This window comes from Thermobia domestica, chromosome 8, assembly GCF_964235325.1.
Source record: "Thermobia domestica chromosome 8, izTheDome1.hap1.1, whole genome shotgun sequence".
Taxonomy (NCBI): domain Eukaryota; kingdom Metazoa; phylum Arthropoda; class Insecta; order Zygentoma; family Lepismatidae; genus Thermobia; species Thermobia domestica.
In genome coordinates this window covers 238,225,153-238,248,440 of record NC_137461.1, presented here as the reverse complement: position 1 = coordinate 238,248,440, position 23,288 = coordinate 238,225,153, and the positions used below count along the sequence as shown (strand labels likewise).

The 23,288-nt window shown below is 36.5% G+C and overlaps 1 protein-coding gene across 1 annotated transcript in view; it reads right to left on the bottom strand.

The window, feature by feature from the left end:
• Nucleotides 1–21,130, bottom strand: part of LOC145691966 (protein takeout-like) — a 63,773-nt gene extending 42,643 nt beyond the window's left edge. Inside the window, exons 1-3 of the mRNA XM_081767263.1 lie at nucleotides 20,967–21,130; nucleotides 16,025–16,117; nucleotides 6,828–6,975 (exon numbers count right to left, since the gene is read on the bottom strand). Of these exons, the coding sequence (XP_081623389.1) occupies nucleotides 6,828–6,975; nucleotides 16,025–16,117; nucleotides 20,967–21,039 (314 nt within the window). The 5' untranslated portion in view covers nucleotides 21,040–21,130. The remainder of the gene's footprint in view (nucleotides 1–6,827; nucleotides 6,976–16,024; nucleotides 16,118–20,966) is intronic.
• Nucleotides 21,131–23,288: the final 2,158 nt, after the last annotated feature.

Below are 23,288 nucleotides of genomic sequence, written 5' to 3'. Positions count from 1 at the left end.
TAATAGGACCTCATCCAAGGAGATAAATTAGGTCGAAAACCAAACACGTGGTACAACGTATTGCTTACGTTTATATTTTTGGCAATTTTGTACCCCTAGAAGGAAACAAGGTGGACCGCCCAAATTTATCATAATACATATTAGGGTCCTGTACTATAATACCCAATGTTTAAATTGGTCAATTTCCAAAATTTAAGGGGTGGGCCAAGGTACCCCTCCCAAATTTTTCAAGGGGTGCATTAATATACCCATGTCTTATGAAAGGGAATGAACCCCTGTATACGCCCATATAACTATATAGGGTAATAATACATCATCAAAGGGGATAAATTAGGTCAAAAACCCCCGAAATTTGAATTTTTGGCAATTTTTTACCCATGAAAGGGAACGACATAGACACCCAATACTGATAGAGGTACATACTATGGTCCTAGGCTACCACACCAAATTTTTAGATTTGGCAATTTCCAAAATTTAAGGGGTGGACCAAGGTACCCTTCCCAAATTTTTCAAGGGGTGCACCAATGTACCCATGTCTTATGATAGATAATGGACCACTATACATGACCATATAACTATATAAGGTAATAGGACCTCATCCAAGGAGATAAATTAGGTCGAAAACCAAACACGTGGTACAACGTATTGCTTACGTTTATATTTTTGGCAATTTTGTACCCCTAGAAGGAAACAAGGTTGACCGCCCAAATTTATCATAATACATATTAGGGTCCTGTACTATAATACCCAATGTTTAAATTGGTCAATTTCCAAAATTTAAGGGGGGTGGTCCTAGGTACCCCTGCCAAAATTTAGGGGGTGGGCCATGGTACCCCTGCCAAAATTTAGAGGGGGTGGTCCTAGGTACCCCTAGGTCATTGACCCCGGGCCAAGGTCATTGACCTTTGACCTATGACGTCACAAAAAATTTTGCTGACTCGGCGAGCCATAACGGGGGGACTACTACTGAGACCTGTGTTCGATTCCCGATGGGGATTCGGACACCACATTAGGCTGTAGATCTTCGTCTCATATAGCCTCGTTGTTTCAGTGAGTGATAAACCCTACTCCATTGGTAATGAACGAAGTAAAACTTGACTGAAAGTAGGTAAGGCTGCATGAAAAGTTATGGTTTTGAAGAGGAGTTTGCACAGTGATGGTTTCAGACCATCTCGCCGGGGAAAGTTTTAATACAACGGAGATTAGAGTACACTCAGAAAATGCTGCTAATTCTTGTTGAGCAGAATCGGATATTTGTCTCTGAAAGATCTTCGCAGATTCGGGGCGAAATTCCTCTTCATCAGACCGCTCTCTGAAATCATCAGCGAGTTTACAAATAGTATTTGCATCACTGTTAGATATACCCTATGATGTCATTGTTAGGAATGACAGAAAACAACCAATATGACCTACCGATTAACAATGTATTTTTACATATTGTATATCCATAAATAAATTGTTGCAGCACGATAAAAGCTGCCAATTGTTACCTACAACGAGGAATATACTTTTATGACCATGATAATGTACTTAACTCAATTTTTTTGGCAACTACATATAAGAAGGTACCCTTAAGAGTGTCGTATCGTTTAGCTTAATGTGAACGATTGATATAGATTTATCTTTATGCAATAGTATATTTAAACAATTTTTTAAAGTATTAATCATAATTTTGGGACGTATCTCATCAACTGCACTGGGATCACGGTAGCTCAGTTGTACAGTGCTTACCTCTAGTGCGTGGGATCTCTGATTCAATCCCCGGCTAAGAATGTTTCTAGTGAACAAGATCGTGTCCGTAGAACTTGGAAAGTCATCAAGTTCTCATTTGACTTTTCATTGTATATAGTGCGCACAGTCCGTGTGTTCGCATGCGATTCTCTATGCTGCTGGTGACTCTCTACCCAGATAGCACGAATACTTGCGGCAAATTTTTGTTTCGTTTAGCGGAGCAAACAATCTGAAAGTTTGCGAAGGCAAATTTTTTTAATATTTATTAAAAGCTTTCAATATGATATGCAAATTTTCGCTGATTTGTAAAAATAAATTCACCGCTGCAATTAATTTGCATCTTTTTTGAAAATATAGCGTTCAGTTTGCAACTCTTTAAAAAAACTTATTTCGAAAAACTTGCTGAAAGCAAATATGTGATGATATTACCGAGTGCGCGCTACATCAACTGTGACAAAAGCGGGAAGTGACAATCGAGAAAAACCAATAGATCAGAGAACTTCAGAATAAACTCACTGGTCACTTATCAGATGTTTTTATTGACCCAGGCAGCCTGACGTTATTTTGTGAATGTGCGTGAGAGCAAGTACAGGGATATGATCGTTGAGTAAGTAGATAAATTGCGATATCCTTTGTTTGTGTGTTTATCGTTCGTTAGTTTCTTATCTTTGAAAAGTAGCTAAAGATGTTTAATGCTTGCCACTAAGAAAAGACGGATTCACATTATAAAAATTTTGATGTTTCATAAAGTTAGGTTTCACTTTATAAATTTGCAGCAAATATTACCTGATACATTTGCAGCAAACATGATCTTGCGATCGTGAAAACACTTTCTGCAATGTTGCTGCAAACCTTTTAATATTTTCACCAAATTCATTAGCTCATTTTCGGAAATTTTGTCAAAGTAAATTTGCACAAAATATTTGCAGCAAAGTCCTAGCAAACTTTCTTGCTGTGCAGTCGCAAACATTTCGTTTGTATTGGCAGATGTTTTCATTTTCTGAGGCAACTTTGCTGCAAACTCAGCCAGCGTCAACTTCGTTATTTGCATTGAACTTTCTTCAAATTTTCTCATTTGAAAAGGCAAATTTTTTGCAAAATTTTAGTTTGTCTTTGCAAATTTTTAAACATCTTTAAAAAATTTTCTGTGCTATCTGGGGTATGATCTATTTTGACATTATTTCTTTCGTTACTCAAGGTCTGAAAGCGCTTCTTTTTGTCCACTGACTATAAAAGTGAAGTACCCACTAGAGAATCGAAGTAGATGTAAGTCACCGGGATAGCTGGACCAATTAGTTACACAATAGAGAAGTGCATGGCTGCCACAGTGTGCACCAATGAGCGTCATATTAATCCTGACAATAACACGTTACTAAATATCTCTTCAGGTAGACCATATGATTTCAAGACGTGTTATCCAAATTGTTCATTATAAATGTTGCATTTCGGCCAGCGTTATTCTCTAGAGCTAGTTGGTGAAAATAGCAATCTTTTTAAATTCAATTACTTCAATTTACGATAAAACAATGATTTAAGTAAATAGAAAAATAGCTTTTGGTAGCCTAATTTTATTATCAGTGAGGAAAAAGGAATTCCGAAAGAGCACAGTTGAAAGAGTTCACGATCATTACAATTTCCATCAACAATATTTTTCTTTCTTTCTTCCCTGTTGTTCTACATACAACTATTTGCATATTTCAGTTTCTTCAGTCCATTAATTATTAGAAAAAATAATAGCTCCGTTGTTGGAAATGGCTATAATAAGTCTGAATTTACATTAGGCAAACAAAATATAATTTCAAAAATATAAACAAAGGAAATTATCATGTCTAGTTGTTTAGAAATATTAGAAATAAATTAACATTACAATGACGAAAATACACTACCCACACAGCACAAGAACGTCCATAGGAAATTTCGAGAATGTCCCACCAATATGTTAGAACGCTCCAGCGAAACCCAAACTGCACCAGGCTAGACATAGGAGACCCAACGGACGTCTCTATGTCCGTCTAGATTCCCGAAAATAGGATCATCCTACGGGATAAAAATTGGGCCACTTTAGGATAGAAAATTCCCGCAATAGTTCCGGTGGGACATTAATAGAATATTGCATTTTGCAAGAAGGTCCCAACAAGCTATCTCACACGAATTCCGTTGGGTTTTAACCGTTTCCAGGATGTTGGGAACCTGGCCAGTATTCAGAGAGGTCTAGCCTCCCCTAAATTTTTACTGGACCTCCTAAAATGTTCACGGTAGGCTTGTAAATGAACTATAATATGGTGATGATATATAATATGGTTGGATCAGACCCCCTTACATTTTTGGGCTGGTTACGGGCCTGTTGGGATCTAAATAAGACATCCTTGGGACGTCGTGTGCTGTGTGGGTATGCACAGATAAAAAAAAAGAACAAATCAAAATTAGATTTCATTTTGCAATCGACACAAGTCACAGATATATATTTTCTTGTTGTAATAATGGGGTATGAAGGCTAATATTGATGTATTATGTAACATTATATTGTAATGTTTTATTGCGCTTTTGGCGTCTATTTACTTTTAATATTTTTTGTGCTACCAAAATAAACAATACTAGTGCGGAATGTCTACAGGCAATGATTTTCTACTGATCTTTATAATTTTTCCCATAACTTCTTGAAGATTTACATACACAAATACAAACATACATACACAAATACATACGAGAAATTGTACTTTTGTTTAGAAGGGTGCTTACAGTAACATAAATGGAAGTTTTGATATGTTATTACAAACACAGAAGGGTCGAATACATATTTTTCCTAAGTTTGTTAATGTGAAAAGTATAGCCAAACGTTTCTAAGAGACTTTTTGTTATTTCATTCACCTGACAAATATGCATAAAATAATCGACGTGGGAATACACTCACCGTGCGCCAAAATGACGTAAGTTATACCCTACATCAAGAGAACGTGTAAAAGTTTACGTTAGAGTTATACCACACGTCATTTGGGTTCACTAGATTTAGAAAACAACAACATAACTGACCGCACATTTAGGACAGCCAAGTCATACGTATGGTGTCTCCGACTTAACTGAACGGGCAAGGAATACCTGTAGAGGAGAGGGCTCCCTTCCACTCCCTTTGACTTCTGGAAGGAGTTGATTGATGCAACACGTCAGAAAAGTGTACAGTGTTATCGTCAGGATTAAGCACAAATCGACGAATGTTATGAACGACTGCTCTTCGCGATTTAAGAATGCTCCACCGACAAAGACATTGCAATTGAACGATAACGCATTTGGCACAAGCATGCGTGCCCCGTGAAGTGGAAGACCATCCACAAACATAAAATGACTGACGAGTGTTTCCAACGTTCCATTTGAAATCCAGAAACATGCATAAGAGTTGTAAATACCATAACTTTATACAAACAAAGGAAGTTAGACTTGCAAACCAAATATTGGCCCCATTAACAGGTAGACCTAAATGTACGAAGATTCTGTGTTTGCTTGTGCCCTGAAAACATACCAAGTTCGATCAAAGGTACTGAAGAGGAAGTGCATATTACCAATGAGTGCGGAATTTCGATGAACCTTTTGATGGACTCAAAAATGCCGAGCGTGAAGCCTTCCATAAGGTAACGTGCGAATGTTGGTTATACGAACAAGCAACCTTGACGGTGTATTCACTCATTGAGTCATGTAGAAAGTACGGAATAGAAACGGAAATTTTGGATTCTTAAAAAGGTAGTTGAACTTTTTATAGACTAACACAAAAAAAGGTAGGTGGCATATTTGAAAAGGTATTTTACATGCGTAATTCCTGTAGTTTTTGAACTTAACGCACAGTAGACGTATAAATGGGTTCCCCACAAGTTACGGACCTGCTGAAAACGCATGTTTTATAATACTTTCCGTATAAGTGTTCCATCTATTCCTAGTTTCCATATGAAACAATATAGACAGTCAGGATCTCACATACAAATGGACGTATATAACATATAGCTGACGATTGTAACATAAGTATATGCATGTGATATACGGAAAACTGTTAGATGTCAGACATCCTGCAAGGGCATGATGTAACATCTAAGGGCAGTGTGTATGTAGCATATGGATAACGTATGCTCCATACTGATTTCTGTAGTAAGCAAAGGATTCCGTATATTTGTACAATATACTGCTGTCCGGAGAACAGATTTTTCTAATTTTCAGTGTAGCAATTGCAGCATGTTTCTAATGTCAGATACAATACTAACAAGGGACCATTCCGATTTGATGAATTCAATTGCTGAAAATGATTTTTAGCACTGGATTCAGCATCAAAAGAAACAGAGAAAAAGATGTTTGTTGGCAGACCGTATACAAGGTGGGAGATAAATGAGGGCAAAGTGCGAAGATAGAACGTTGAAAATGTCTAGAAATGCCATGTTAACTTTGAAACGAGTAGAGGGATTGAAGTCAAATGTTGGACATGAGGAATGCATGTAGAGCTCCACTAAACAGGCGTAATATGAATAGTGTTTTAACTACCAATTGTATGTAACTGATTGTGAAAAGTCACCAATGTTACAACCGGCACATTTTGTTGGAGCGGGTCATTAATATATCACATCCCTGAAGGGACAGGTGTCTTTGTGCAAGGTACCACGCCAGCATTTATCCAGTAAAACTACTTCTCATTCCGTTACACGTTGTAAACATCCTTTTTGATGTTCCAGGATTCGATTCTATCTCTTTCTACTCCTCGTGCATACAACGTGCTCATGGACCGTACTACAGGGCTCCTCATTCCGTCTCCTTTGCGACAGTATTGATACATTGCCATAGTATAGAACTCCTCCTGTTACAGAGGTCTCACTGGCCACTATTTATTTCAGACGGTGTGCATCAGGAGCCATATGTCACATAACCCCTTTTCCAATTCTTCTTGCGCTAAGTCCAACACAGCGGCTTTTCAATGTCCAACATGATTCATATTACTCCTAAAATTAAAATTTAAGAAAGTAATAATAGAAACGCTTATCAGTCCCGGGACCTGCCAGAAAGCAGAATATCTAATAATAATGACAATTTATTTTGCGATTCAAAAGTACTTTTCACATACTCACTCTGCTGAGGTAAATGTAATATCCTTGAATCCAATGGCTGCTATATCGATTAGCTTAAATTTAGCACTCACTGCTCCAGTACCAAAATTAAACTCAATTTTTGGAATTTTTATTGGGTCTACAGTGTCTATTCCGAATTCAGGAATCCCTGAAAGTAAATTTAAAGTTCGTAAAATTACACGTAGTCATCCACAAGAGTCAATATTTACTTAATATATGCACCGAAAAAATTGAAGTACTTATCTGTTGAAATCGATTTGAAGTCTGAGATATAACAAATAAAATTCTAAATTACCAAGCAAATAGAATAAAAGATTTAACAATTAGAAGTGAATAATTGTTAATTTAAGCAAAGCCTTAAAAATTAATATGACAATGTTGAAAGTTTACTTAATATCATGTCTATTGATATAATACGGTATTTCATTAACAACCTTAAAATATGGTATATTCTATATCTGTCGCAGTGTTGCTACACTTAGTAGAATTGTACCAAATTGAGTCCTTTTTATCATTCATCGGCCCGTTGTATCACGCTGGCATTTTCACTCCCTTTTCTGAAAAGTTGGTACAATTTTACCCACTTCGCCATCATTTAAGAAGTACTTGTCACATTTCAAAAGTGTCAGTAAGACTTTTCCTACATCTCACGTTATCATACTGTGTTCGACTCAATGCCTCAACAACCAGTATTTCCAAGTTATATGACTATTTTCCGAGTTACATTCTTCCAAATGTTATATTTTTTTATATATATGGGCATGATACCGTTTTGGTTTATTGGCTACTTGAAATAGAGCAGATCCGTATCCAGGGGGAGATCTAGGGGGGGCGCCCCCTAAATTTTGCGGGCCACCTAAAATTTCCACGGTAGGCTTGCAAATGAACTATAATATGGTGATGAACTAGAATATGATTTTATCCGCCCCCCTAACATCAGCTCCCCCCCTACATTTTTGGGCTTTCTACAGGCCTGAAATAGAGACACGCTTGGTTTCTTTACAATACAATACCGAAGATGATAACTGTTTTCCCTTTTTAATTGGGTCTCTGTTATACTTCCTAAGTGCGAGAAAAGTTTTATCTACTTCCAGGGTTGTTCGGAGTCCTCCTATTTGGATGTTTAAACAGCATTATTAAAAAAAAAAAAAAAAGAAAAGAAAGAAAGAAAAAAGAAAAAAAGTAAAAAAAGAAAAGATCACTGCCTTGATTTGGACTCTTGGAAGAAGGGGGTGTTATAAAATATTGCCTCTCTTAGTTTCGTGTTATAGAGCCATGGATTACACTGGTATATATATAAAAAATGAATCCTGCCCTTTTTGTTTCAATTTGATACTATTTTTATTACAGCCCACTCCAGAGCTAGGACTGTGGCAACACTGATTTGTCGAAAGATACAGAAAGAGTAGTTTACAATTGAAGAGTATTTTCCTTGGAATTCTTCTTCAAAATGATTCCAATAATTTCTTTTATTTTTCATAACTAAAAGCTTCATTAATTCTTATTAAGTGTTTTATTCAATTTCTTTCAGAAAACTTCAGATAGACTAATTTGCTGATAGAGGTATTGAACTCAGTTTATTTGTGCGGAAATGACCCTAATAATTACATTCGTATTTTGTAACAAGTATTTAATTAACAACCTTGTAGAATGGCGTAACTCATTTCTTTTCGGAAAAGCTCGTAAGGTATATTTTATTGATAGGGACAAATTTTGTGTAGATACAATCTTTAGAAATGACCCTATCAACCTTCTGCATATTTACTAGATAAATATATTACTAACCAACTTAAATGGTTTGATTCAACCAACTAGAAAACGGGAACAAGGTAGTTCATGCGTTTGCGTCCACAAATACCCTCTGGCATATTTCTTCATACAGGAAATGAAAATCCACAGGATGGTGCGAATATTTTCACAGATTGATCAGAGCCGTTTTTCAGTGAATTGTTCTTTAAACTCCAAACAGATGAATGAGAAATATATAGCAAACACGTGATGAGTGCTGCATTTAAAATTTTTAAAACAGCGAAGCGGGTAATCGCTGCTAGTTTTCAATAAAGATGAATCGGTCTTAGCCATAGTTCTTTTGAGTGTCGATCAGTGTGATAATCGTTCACTTACGTAGAGCTCCTTCGTGACTAAGCGGTTAGCGTACGCGCCTGGATCGATTCCATTCCCGGCGGGAGCTCTTATGGTTTGGATTCCACGTTAATCAGTAGGTCCACGTCTTATATAGCCTCGCTGCTGAAGGGGACGTTAAACTCAAAATCAACTCAACTCGTTCACTTTTGTTTCTCACTCTTCACTCACTCAACGCAATACACAAATTGTTCTGTTTGAGCTTTATGGAAGCATCAGTGTTACAAATATGAATGGTAAACATTTTTTTATCAGAAGAAGAGAACGAAAAAATGGAAAGGAAAGGTGAATTGAAGGGCTTCGTGTAAAACAGCCCTTGTTAACCCGCCAGGAAATCGTGTACTTTGTATTTTGTGAATAGTTTTTGCTTTCTTGCTGTCCGAAATGTTAAATTTTGAACAGATAAATATAATTATGATACGTTCTAGTATCGTAGTGTGTATTGGGGAACGTTTTCTTTATTGTCTCGACAAACGTTTGTCTCTGACAAGGGCTGTTTCTTTTTTTTTTCTTTCTTTAAGAAAAAAAAAGCTTCAGTAATTTAAATGCCTACTTCTGGCTTTACCGTTTCCCCTTTGTTTCCGAGATGGAAATATACAGCTCTTATAATTTCTACAATGAATATTACATTCTATATAAAATGCTCACGCGGCATTGAAGGGATTTGTTAGAGGGTGGATACAAACCGTGCTCCAGCTGGCTATTCGGACACGTTTTCCCTATATTTCCTCAGTCCCTTTAGACGAATGCCAGAATGGTGTCTTCTGCCTTACAACATCAATGACAACGGGAAACTTTAATTTTACTTACTTCATTTCATGTTCTCTAAGTAGGCTTAAGAGTGTTCATTTCGAGATTATATAGTAGAGATTTTTTTAAGCTCACCTGATTCTTCTGTGTACGTGTGTGAAAGAGGGAGAGATAAGTTTCATTGTTTTCTATTTGTTTCACACTATATATGTTGTTTCCTGAATTCCACAACATTTAGTGAAACATGGAATAACCCACATATTCCCGAATTATTTTTCGTCACGGATTTCGGTGATATTTACAAATATTAATTAGTTAGTGACAATAATTGCTAAAATGGTGAAAAATAGTTGGATATTTCTAATGAGGGCATCTGTATGGCGGTGGGTTGAAATCGACCCCCTGGGTATGTCGTGGCTAATACTCTGGGTCGTTTTCGATCCCGTGGGAAGATATGTATAGGTGAGTCGAAAACGACTAAATGGGAATAAATGGGTTTAAGATTGGAACACCCAAGTTCCGGCTGAATGTAATGTCATTCACTTTGAAACACACGTTCATGACTGACACATATCTCAAGGTGACGTTTAAGTCGTAACATTGTGCGCGATTTTCGCTGTTCTACATATTTCACGTTTATCGTTTTTCCCTTCATATCTTGATATACCGTACAAAAAGAAGTTATAGATTTGTAAAGCACATGAAAAAAGCGAAACCAAATAATTGTAGTGACTTTTTTAAAAAAGATACAGCAAGGTTACATCCATCGTGTAAATTAGCAACAAATGACGAAATTGCCCGTGCTATCAATGACGTTATGCCGAAGAAGGAGGGAAACAATAAATGTTTGGAGACTCCTCGTGGTAAATCAAGGTTATTTGAAGATTCATCTTCGTCTATTTAGAAATATTACTATGGTACGTGACTACTTTTTCTGGGAATACGCTCTTAGAAAAAAGTAAATAAGATTTGTGTAAGAAGAGTGTAGTTATGCTCTTTTGTGGTATGTGACCGCTTTTTCTTGAGATCTGTATGTGAGTTGACTCTTAGAGAAAGAAGAAAGATAATGGGTGTAGTATAAAAAGCTGATTGCACATTCATAATTTCACTGTTAATGTATTTTGTAACAATTGTCTAGTGTTTTTTTTTTTTTTTTGTATGCGACCGCTTTTTGTTAAGATTTGTATGTTACTTCACATTCCTAGAGAAAATAAAATAAGTCTTTTCTAACAAATGTTTAGTTGTGCTCTTTTTACGGCCTCTGATTTGCTTTTGTCAAGCGTTCAGCACGTAATATCTGCGACACTACGTGGGGGTGAAAAGCTGAGAAAACATTTTTTCATTCAATGGCAGGAATCACCCCTTAATGTTTTCCATTGTCGTCCGAACGCGCTGTATTAAAGATAACTCTTTCATCACTTGGTAGTGATAGTATAAAGTGATATTTCACAGTTTATGTTTTTTTCTATCATGTATATTTTAGAACTTCAGTATCTTTCTCATCATTATTTTTTACTTGTTATGAATATTCAAGAAAATGCAGTTTTTTAAAAAATCAAACTATTTCTCATTGCGAATTGTGATAGCGTTAGTTAATATTTTGATACTAGTTGAGCTCAGACTATATTATTATTATTATTATTATTATTCCTACGAAAGTGACGTGTAATATGTAATTCACAACAACTTTCTCGGTATTTCTAATTCTTTTTTGTAGTGTAGGTGATTTCACCAACATGTCTTACATATAATAGGAATTAGGAATAGCTGGCAATTTTGTCAATAATTCAATTGCTACATGTTACTTTCGTATCATTTTAAGGCTCTGCTAAACGCTCCTTCCACATTTCTCTTTTTCAAAAAAGCTGGTAGAATTGAAGAAATAATAGATTTTCGGCAAGTGGCTCATATAGTAGCCATGGCACTCTCTAATGTGAACTAGAAGTTTTTAATAACCTATTAGAAGTTCAGATATTTGTTGTCGCAGCCTATGACGTCATCATTTGTGATCTAATTAGACATCTCAATACAAATGAGTTTTTTAAAACATTTCTTATTAGGAAAACTATCCAAGTGTAACTCCGACTTCGAGTTGAGACTATGGCCATTGGATACCTTGTCCGAAAAAAAAATAACATAACATACATCCTCGATCGCAACCGTTGCGGAGATAGAAGCGTGAAAAGTTAGAAATTGAGCTCCATACTATACATTAAAGTCAAATTCCGGGTCAGATTTTTCGTAAACGGTCGGGTAAGGAAACTCAGCGAATACATATCAAATTAGTGTGGGGAGCCCAGCTCCTTTTGAATGAAAATTTCGTGTCCCCGGAGCACTCGCAGGGTCCCAGGCGGGGTCCAACTCAAAATTTGCAAATGGAACCGGGGATTAAGTAGCACATTGTATGAAAGCTATTGTTAAATAAAAGAACATAGAACAAATCGCAATCCTGTACGATAACCCTGTGCAAACGGGCAACTGGTCAAAATGTCAAGACAACCTACATCAGAAAATCTATGGCAACGCTTCTAAATCCGTTAAGTTGCGACAATATCGAAACAGAAAAACACGTTTAAAAGTACAAGATATTGAAGTAAAGCAAATTGCTGCAGAGTCTCTCATAGAGTCGCACAACGAACCTTATCCAAGTATAAGTGTGACTTCGAATGACCAATGGACCATAGAATGACCATTACCATTGGAATTCGTGTCCTAGAAGAGGAAGGATACATTGTCAATTGCAACCGTCATCTAGGGTAAGAAGTTCAAATGGCAATGGTATATGCTTCGCGAATCGGGACCCCAAATTCGCAGATTGCACCGTGAAACTTCTATCGGGGGATTTGCTGAACGAGAAACATGGTGGTAAATAGGGATGCGCACGAGACAAGATTTGTGGCTGTCTCGTCACGAAAATGTGCTGTAAAAGTGATGTCTCGCCTCGAAAATTGTATATTTCACTATTGGAACAGCAGTCTCTCGACTCGAATTTTGTCAGGAAAATCCTGTCTCGGCTCGACTCGTGCATATCCCTAATGGTAAAGACGAAAAGGAGTAACCTTGAAAGTGTGAGGCAACTTGGAGAGGAGTGGGGATGGAGAAAACTGGAATAATGGAGCAGAAATAAATTATATCTGGGGGTGCTTTTCTAGGGCTGTAGGGAATGGTCAAGTATAATACTCGTATTTCGTTAAAATATAAAGTTGAAAACCAGTTTGATAATATTGTAAACTCGGAAAAAAAACGATAACCAAGTGGGGTGGGAGACGAGCCAAAACATAGTGTACGTACGAGAAGGTAGTGTTTCATAGAATATTGGCACACAAAATACCCTGTAACAATACAATATTGATTTGCAGTAATATGCAATTTATTGGAAGAATATGTGGATGAAATATAAGTAAACAAACTATGTCCAAAGAAAATACAACTTCGCATATACGTGTTGGTATATTTACAGAATGTTACTCCAATAAAGATGTATTGGCTCGTCTCCCACCCCACTTGGTTATCGTTTTCTTTCCCGAATCTGCAATTATCAAACTGGTTTCCAACTTTATACTTTAATGAAATACGAGTATTATTCTTGACCATTCCCTATAGCCCTAGAAAAGCACCCTCCGATATATTTTATTTCTGCTCCATTATTCCAGTTTTCTCCAACCCCACTCCTCTCAAAGTTGCCTCACACTTTCAAGGTTACTCATTTTCGTCTTCACCATCATATTTCTCGTTCAGCAAATCCCCCGATAGAAATTTCACTGTGCAATCTGCGAATTTGGGGTCTCGATTCGCGAAACATATACCATTGCCTTTTGAACTTTTCACCCTAGATGATGGTTGCGATTGACATTGTATCTTTTCTCTTCTAGGACACGAAATCCATGGTAATGGTCATTCTATGGTCCATTGGTCATTCGAAATCACACTTATACTTGGATAAGGTCCGTTGTGTGACTCTGTGAGAGAATCTGCAGCAATTTGCTTTACTTCAATACCTTGCACTTTTAAACGTGTTTTTTCTGTTTTGATATTGTCGCAACTTAACGGATTTAGAAGCGTGGCCATAGATTTTCTGATGTAGGTTGTATTGACATTTTGACCAGTTGCCCGTTTGCACAGGGTTATCGTACAGGATCGTGATTTGTTCTATGTTCTTTAATTTAACAATAGCTTTCATACAATATGTTACTTAATCCCCGGTTCCATTTGCAAATTTTGAGTTGGACCCTGCCTGGGACCCTGCGAGTGCCCCGGGGACACGAAATTTTCATTCAAAAGATGCTGGGCTCCCCACACTAATTTGATATGTATTCGCTGAGTTTCCTTACCCGACCGTTTCCGAAAAATCTGACCCGGAAGCTGACTTTGTAATGTATAGTATGGAGCTCAATTTCTAACTTTTCACGCTTCTATCTCCGCAACGGTTGCGATCGAGGATGTATGTTATGTTATTTTTTTTTTTTTTCGGACAAGGTATCCAACGGCCATAGTCTCGACTCGAAGTCAGAGTTACACTTGAATAGGTTCCCCAGTTAGTTTAGATCGTAGAGTTCTATGACCATAATGCGGCCCCTTCCCAAACGTCTTCTATTTCTTTCATTTTCCCACAATTTTCGAAAATAAAAATAAGTGGCAGCGGGCGTTTAGAAGAGCCTCAAAATATTATCCAATGAACATCCCGTTAATAGTCCCGTAGTCATCCCGATTGTAGTCGATACGTGGATAGTGGTCGTTAGGCCAACATCCCATGGACATTTGTGGGACCAAATTTCGAGCTCCATAGGACATAAAACGTTATCCAATCAATATCCCACATTGGACCCTATGTCATCCTTTAATAGTCGATTCACATCCCATTGTTATCCCAAAATTTATTAATGGACATCCCTTTATGGTCCTGTTTAATATTCTGTTTATCCGCGGAGGTCTTGCGGATGTCCCGGGAGCACATTCGGATAATCCTGGGATATCCCGTTATCCATTGCAGGATCAGTCTCGGACGAGTGGACGTCCTTCTGCTATATGGAATAGTCGATTGACATCCCATTGTTATCCCACGATTTACCAATAGAAATCCCTTTTTGGTCCCGTTGAATATCCCGTATCCCGGGATATTAGCGGACGTCTGGATCTCCCGCGGAAATCCTGTGGAAGTGTTGGGAGTAAATTTGGACAATCCCGGGATGTTCCGTCGTCCGTTGCGGGCTCAGTCTTGGACATACCGTGAACGTACTTGTGCTATGTAGGATCAGATTTATAAGCTAACGCGATAGATAGTTAAGGGAAATATTTTGACGATTAAGATTGTATTTCTTTTCTTTCTTTTCTTTTCCTTTCTTTTCTTTTCTTTTCTTTTCTCTTTGCTTAAAAACGTAATTCTATTTTCAATTTAAAAGTATAGAAATATTCACATACATTATAATTGCAGGTACTTTCCCACAATCTCATAATCAGAGTAAACAATATTGGCTATTGTATTTTTGAGTTTTACTTTTGATAACTGTAATCTCAATGGTAAAACAGAAGATGCCAAAGGAATTTCAAAGCCGGCATAATTACTGTAAAAATAGCTTCTGATGAAGATACAGAATTTTGGAAACTACATTAGAAATCAATATAAAGGGATACTCTTTCTAGAGTAGTTAAAAATTATTTAATTAAATTATTTTCCGCACAATTTATATATTTACTTCGAAACTTTAGTATTAAGCTTATTCAGTTGAGGGAGCAATCAGTTGCAAAACACTGTAAGTCTTTTTATTACAACTGCAAAATCTCATTTCTTTTATTCACATAAAAACAATTCTATCATTATGAAATTTACTGACGAAACACCATAATGCTCTTAGCAACTTAAGAAAGATTCGCTAACGAAATAACACCAGTCTTTTGTTCACACTGAAAACTCCATCATTGTTTCATTTAGTTCTGAAACACCATAATTCCTTTATTTACTTATGAAACATTATTTTATTATTCACTTACAAATACCATCGTTATTTGATTTATTCACAAAATCTCATTATTTTCCTATTACCTTACGATACACTACCATTTTTTATTGATTTACGAAACCCCATTTTCCCTTTATTTACTTACGAAATTTTACTTATTTTATTCACTTACGAAATTCCGTTAAGCTCTTCCTCATTTCAAACCCCATTTCTCTTTTCTTCACTCAGGAAACCCCATCATTGTTATTCTCAGTAATATTCTAAAATTGGAAGTCTAAAGGTAAACAAATTACTGTAAACAAATTACAGTAATGTTACATATGAAATTTTAATATTTAAACCTTATACCTTGTGAGAGATATGGAACCAAACTCTGCACAGAATCTTTGATGCATTCTTCTAAATTGGGATCCGTCCTCTTGCATATTTTCATATAGGAAGCTTCGAAATATAAAGTAAAAAATGTTATTATTGATCGCTAGTACTAAATTCTAAAATTAAAATTAAAAAGTGGAAGAATATGTACACTTGAAATATTTTGCAATGTCGAGTGATTTTTAAAGGAATACCAACCAACAGACTTTAAAAAGAAATCTTGAGTACAAAAACAAAATGGGAAGTCTGTCTTACCTGAGAGTTTGCAATCTTTTTAACTTTATTTACTCTTCAATTTTCATTTATATGATTCATAAGGATAGTCAACTAAATCTAAAACAAATATGGTGTTTGTTAAATTTTGTGTATCATATCTATACGAGGATTGCGAAATATGATACATAAATGGAAGAAAATTATGACATTATGACATAAATCTATACAAGGATGGCAAACATCATGTCACTTTTTGGTCGCTTTTTGATTTTTTGCACCGGTATTGGAGGACACTCATATTCATATGTTGAAAAAAGTTCATAATGGGTTAATTAAAAAAAAAAAAACATCTATTTAGCAGTATATACCTAGTATGTGTTTCATTTTCTTCAGTGAGCTGAAAATATTTTAAGTAGCACAAAGCGAGAGTAAAGAAAGGAATTAGCACAGCATTTTAGGGGTTCTTTAGCAAAATTACTACAGATAAAGTAACACAGAGCGGAAAGCAATCGCTACTAAAGATCCTGCTCTATCCAAAATAGAAAATTTTCCTTTAAATTATGAGGAACGTTATTTTAACCAAATCTTGGCTAATGGCGGATATATAGATGCTGATTTCCGAATTCCTAATTTCAAGATTTTGTGTACTGTTTTGCGTGTCGTTCTTTTATCTTCGATAACAAATGGTTTTGGTTCATTTGAGGGCATACGCCAATCGAAGCATAGAGTGAATATGTGAAATTTCATGAAAATAATAAGCATCACAAATTGTGAGCGTTGGATTGGTCTAATATCAAAAATGGATTGAAGTATGGAATGAATACGATATCTATTGCCTATCGCCGATCCAAATGCAGTAGAACAGTGCTGGAAATATGTTTGAGAGAAGTAATCCATTGTTCAGTTGCTAGCTTTGCAAAATATAGCGTTCAAAGGTTCACAGAAGAAATTTAAGCGCCGATTTTATCTTTTATTGTATATTGAAGTGCCTTAATTTAATGTAATTTCATCCTAAATCACGAAGAAAATTACATACTGCTAAGAAAGAATATTAGAAATTAATTTGTTAAATTCATGACAAAGTCAAACAAAAATGAAGCAAAAGTGATTTTAAAAAATAAAGTACTATTTCATTATACAGGGTAGAGCGGCTCCGATTGACATTTTTAGAAGTTGGATATTGCGCAGGTGCAAAAGTTTAGAATAGGTTGCGGGTAGGGGATGGGAAGTGGTTAAGAAGGAATTAAGAGGAAGAAGACCCATCCTCATGGAAGCTGTTAATGAGGTTGTTATAGCTGTCTCTCTTAAAAAAAAACTATCTCTTTCCTGGTCAACAGTTTGCAAGGTTTTGCGGTGCATTTGACACTGGTATGCTTACAGAATTCGTATTGTGCATAATTGCAACTCTAAGATTTTCCACAATGCGATTAGTTTGCCCTTCAGTTTCTGGCACATGTGGAAGTGGTACACATCGTGATCGGGAAATATTCTGTGGACTAACGTGGTGCATCTCACTTGGGACGGTGCAGTGAATATTCAGAACTATCGCATATGAGACTTGCCTAACCTACGTATTGTGCAGGATCGATCTTTGCATCCAGATTTCATTACTGTTTGTTGTGCTTTGACAACTTTCATTATTCTTGTTCCGTTTTTCTTTGAGAAGATGACATCACGGCAATCTGTTCTATACACAGTAATTTGAACGTTATAGGGACATTTTTCTGCACATATATGATTCCAGCTGTGACCACACATTTTCATACAAGATGGCGCAACACCACATCTCACTTACCAGGTGAAATGAAAGAAACCTTTAGCAACCACCTTATCATCTCTAGGAAATTTCCAGATGAGTGGCCTACAAGACCCTCAGTCTAAATGCCCCTGATATCAATGGAGCACGTTTCCGATACGGGAGGCCATATTCAATGCTTGAAGTAAGAATACTTCCTAATAAATGTGCCGGAACCCTGTTATTAGTTCTACTTTTATGCAATTTTCAGATACCCATACCACATTCTGACTGCATACTGCTCCAGATTTCATCTTGCATTAACACTTCGATTCCGATTTTTGTATAATTCGCTAGCACATTGCTTAACTACGCATATCTACAAAGTTTCAGACTTCTACCTCATTACAACTAGTGCTGTATCTCTACGAACACTATCACTTTAACGACTACTACCTGATTTTCTCTGCAATACCAAGAATTCGACCTGTAAGAGAGGCTGCAGCCCTGGTTGATCACAGTGCTGAATCAACTAATAATTCAGTACGCCGCCACTTGGAAGCAGGTGCCAATTTACGAAATCCACGAGAGTTAACAAAGCGCTATTATTTTCTGTACTACTTTCGGTGCTATCTCTTTTAGAAGGAGAATACTTTTGAAAAATTAATGTAAAGAAATATTAATTTTGATTTCGAAAGAGGAACATATAAGTAATCCAAATATATGTGTATCTTACCTGTGACTTGCGTAAAACGCAAGCATTCGCAATATGAAGTGTATATTTGTAAGTAGATAAATATATATTGTTAAACACGTAAGCCATAATAACGAGTGTAGTAAGTCGTGATCCCTAAGGATCGAAGAATCCGAAAGATATCCGACTCGTTCCAGATAGTGGTTTGAAGTAATGTACTGGCATTGATGATAGTGTGCGAAAACAGTGTAAGAGATTGGTAGAATTGGCAGTTGCTCAGTGGTAGAGCGTTCACCTCTGGTGCATGGGGTCCCGGGTTCAAATTTTGCTCCCGCCAAGTGAACTTTGTGGTGGACAAACACCGTGTGCGTTGGTTTCCTTGGGGTTTTCCTGTTTTCTCCCACTTTCTTCGTTTTTCTTCATTCCACCATTTCATTCATTTCTCATCATCACCGTCTCCTTTTGCTTAACCAGCATAAACGTGGGACGTAAAACTCAAAAATTTCATTTAGTTTCATTTCAAACATTAGAGAAAATCTAAACAGAAGTCCAAATTAACGGACGTTGGAAAGGAGAAAATATCAGGATTTCGAGGAATCTTCGACATGTAGATACATGAAATGCAAAGTGTATGTTTACCACGTAGTACTCCGTAAGGAAGACATGATGAAGTAAACTGCTATGTGAAGCCAGCATGCAAAGTGCCCACAGAAGGTCACAAAGCTACTCCTCGCGTAAGGTCCGTATCCACAGGGGTCTAGGGCGCCGATCCCCCCTAAGTTTTTACTAGCCTCCCTAAAATTTTCACGCTAGGCTTATAAATGAACTATAATATGGTTACATCGAACCCCCTTAACTTCTACCGGCCCCTTCTACATTTTTGGGCTGGCTACGGACCTGATGTAAAGTGTTTTCGCACTACTCTCATTTATGCGTATACTTCTTGGTCTATGACACGCCTTCACCCTACGGATTCTTCACCGCGTGGCCCCCCTGCAGCTCTTTTGCCCTTACTTGTTTAGATAGCATTCATGGTTTTCAGTAAACTCAACACATTCTGGTTTGTTGGTTCGTGTGTTTGTTATGGATTGTTTTCTTATGCCATATACTTCGTTATTTGTACTTAGCCTTCGTAATGCCAACCTGCACCGATTAATGCACCTCTTACCTTAATCTGTTAACTGGGGAGTTCCCGAATCAGAATGTTGCATCTGAATGGGGGGAAAAGATGTTAAAAATACTTACTGTGAAACGAAATAAAATCTTTGAGTTTTACGTCCCACTGAAAATACGTATTAATTCTTGCGCCCAATATGAATTTAATTATGATAAACGTAGTACAATACAAGCGAAATTCTCATGATGAGTTGAATTATTGTCAGTTAAGAGAAACAGTTTGGAAAGAAGGTTTCATTTCAAGAATGTAATACTTCACCAGGGTTGCCACACTCGAGACTCGCGATGATGCCAAACACGGGTCTCAATTGTGCTAAATTTTTGTAAATTATGCCAGATTTTCAAATTATCTTTCCTAACTAATTTTAAAGACCCGCCCGTACTTATCTTCATTATTTTAATGAAGAGTTTCAACTGTATTCATGTACCAAGCTAATATGACGCTGTCAGGAATGATAATCAAATAAATTGGTAAACGGCACATTATAGGGGAGAAAGGTCGAATTTATTTTTTATGAATGGATAACATTTTAAGAAATATATACACAACATGCCGCTTCCGACACAGGTCTGAAGCATTTCTTTTAGTGTATTACTAGCTGTCCCCTGACGTTCATATCCCTCCCCTCTCAAGTTGTAAATTGAAAGGGACAGAAACATCCCAGATAACCACACATTCAGGTTTCAGTTGACAGTAATAAAACTATGGGTAAGTAAATATGTTTTACAGAGTCACGTTTTGCTATTTTTGAACATTTCTGTGAATTCAACAATAAATTACAACCGCGGAAATACTGACTGGTCTCATAGTTCCAACCATCGCTTCAACTAAGAATAATTCCCGACGGTCCTTGAACCATCTAAATTTTTGTTCTTTTCCTGTTCATCAGAGGGAAGAATGAAATTATGCTAGATTTGGCCAAGATGCTAGATGCTAAATGCATGTGAATTATGCTAGATCTAGCACCAAGATGCTAGAAATGGCTTCACTGTACTTCACCTAAAATGTGACTGCATGGCACTTTCTTTCATGTAACACAATATACAAAATTATTTTTATAGCAGCCTAACCAAACAAAGATCGTTATACTTACGTATTGACACATCTCCGAATGTAGGAAAAAATAGCAAAAATCCAAATGAAACTGTGAGAAATACTTTCAGCATGTTAAAGATAATACTTGTAATAAACTATTCTTGCTAATAATGTTATTTGAATGCTTGCTTGAAAGTTCTGACAGCAAAATGTTCAGCGCTATTTGAAATTAAAATAACTCTTATTGTTTCAGTTTCTTATTATCATTATGCTCATAAGTCTGACCTCTACATGTTACCAAGGTAATTTATCATAACTATAAAAGAAAGGTCGTCTTTGTTACTTTGAACTTTCGTTTATGGAAATTATATCTCATTGTTAATTCACTGTTTTAAAGGAGGAGCAAATTGTCCGACATAGCATTATGTATGCTTTTTTTTTTTTTTACCAGTAGTACTCTTGGATTAGTTCTCAACCAGGGGCGTCATTTCAGACTTACCTTGAGGGGGGTAAGAGCACCACCGACGTGAGACTTTCACGTTTTGTACTAGTATATTGGTAGACAATCTATTAAAGTATATATATATGTATATTCCTCAAACTCTTGGGGGGCAATTGCTCCCCTCCTGCTCCCTCCTAAATGACGCCCCTGTTCTCAACAGATACAGTAAATAGGACGTTTGTCCTACTTCAATTGATGTTCGTAATTTAATCAAAAGTGTATGAAAATATTTTATATTTGAACTAAAGACAAGTTAACGTATCTACCGTCATGCTAAGTTTGGTCAAGATGATTGAATTTTGAAAGGTGCATAAGTTATATGGCCTACTTGTCTCCATTGATAATTTCAGATTTCCTTCGTGGAAGACTTTCAATATATATAGAACGAAAGTAGTAGGGATCTACTACGAAAACATTGGTAACTCGTGTTGGAGATATGACCAGGAAAATTTAGTATATAAAGGAACAATTTACCTTCACTCTGGACAAACTCTGAAATTATCAATGATTAACTCAACGGGACACAATGATTGCTGATTTTGGATTGCTCATTGAGTACCAGAACATTTTTCACAAATTCTAAACGAGGTCTTGTAACTTTAACAATCGTTTTTCTGTACTCAGACTGTACCTTGTAATGTAGATACAACACCCACTTAGAAAGGTTATTTGAACATTATTTGTGTAAATGAATTACCTAGTGGCTAAGCTGATAGCGCACGCACTTTTGGCGTGGAAGATCCGGGTTCGATTCCAGTGGGAGCTCATGTGGTGCAACACCCTGTGCTAAATGACGGAGGCTCAAAATGTAAACAAAAACTTAATTGAAATTCTATGGCCACCTTGTATCCAAGATGGCCACTTAAAACCTATGTCATTCATAACAGTACAAATCTCTATTTTCTCTATTATGTATTTAGAAATAATAGGAAGTCTAAAGCACAATTGAATTTCGATTCACTTCAACTATCATTTCATTCGGTAACAACACATATATGTTCTGTTCTTAATGCACGTTCGTCACGGTTCTCTAGACTATTATTTACTTGAATATAACGAATATGCAATGAACACCTAAACAAAAGTTGAATACCTTCGGGTATTTTTCTAATTTTGTCATACGTAGGTTATACAGAAATAACTTGCTGCACCAGTAGGTTGGGGGTTCTATTGTAACATATTAATGATGGTTACATTTGTATGTCATTCGTTGGATTGATCGCAATCCTTCAACCAATACGAAATATACAAAAAAAATCATTTGCAAGATTGGCGAGTAGTACCAACATGTGTAAGTCATTTCAGTACATCGAGCTGCGCGAAACTTAGTTGGTTTGGTCACAGTATTCCAAGAAATAAAATATTTATATTCAAACTCATTTTTCGCGCTGGCAGCCATATTGGATTACAGATTATACTCTTTGATATTTTGTGGATATCTACTATTAACCATAAACGTTCGCTTCTCCAACACCAATGGTGTGAGGTGGATATGCGTTCGATACATAGTGTGGCATTTTGAACTCAATATGTTGCGTTTTTGAACATTTTGCATATTTTAGTCACTTACTAATCAACATTAATGCCAAATTTGTTTTCCTAGCTTCAGCAGTTTGGTATGCTTATCCTTTCGATATAGATTTTAAGCGGCCATCTTGGATTCAAGGTGGCCATAGAATTTCAATTAAGCTTTTGTTTACATTTTGACCCGCCGCAATTTTAGACAGGGTTGTAGAAAGTCAAGACGTGCTCCATCTTCTTTCACTTTACAAGAGCTTTCAAACGATGTCCTACTTTTCTTGCCATTTGAAAGTTTTTAGTTGGGCCCCACCTGGGACCCTGTGGGCACCCTGGGACAAGACGTTTTCACTTAAATCG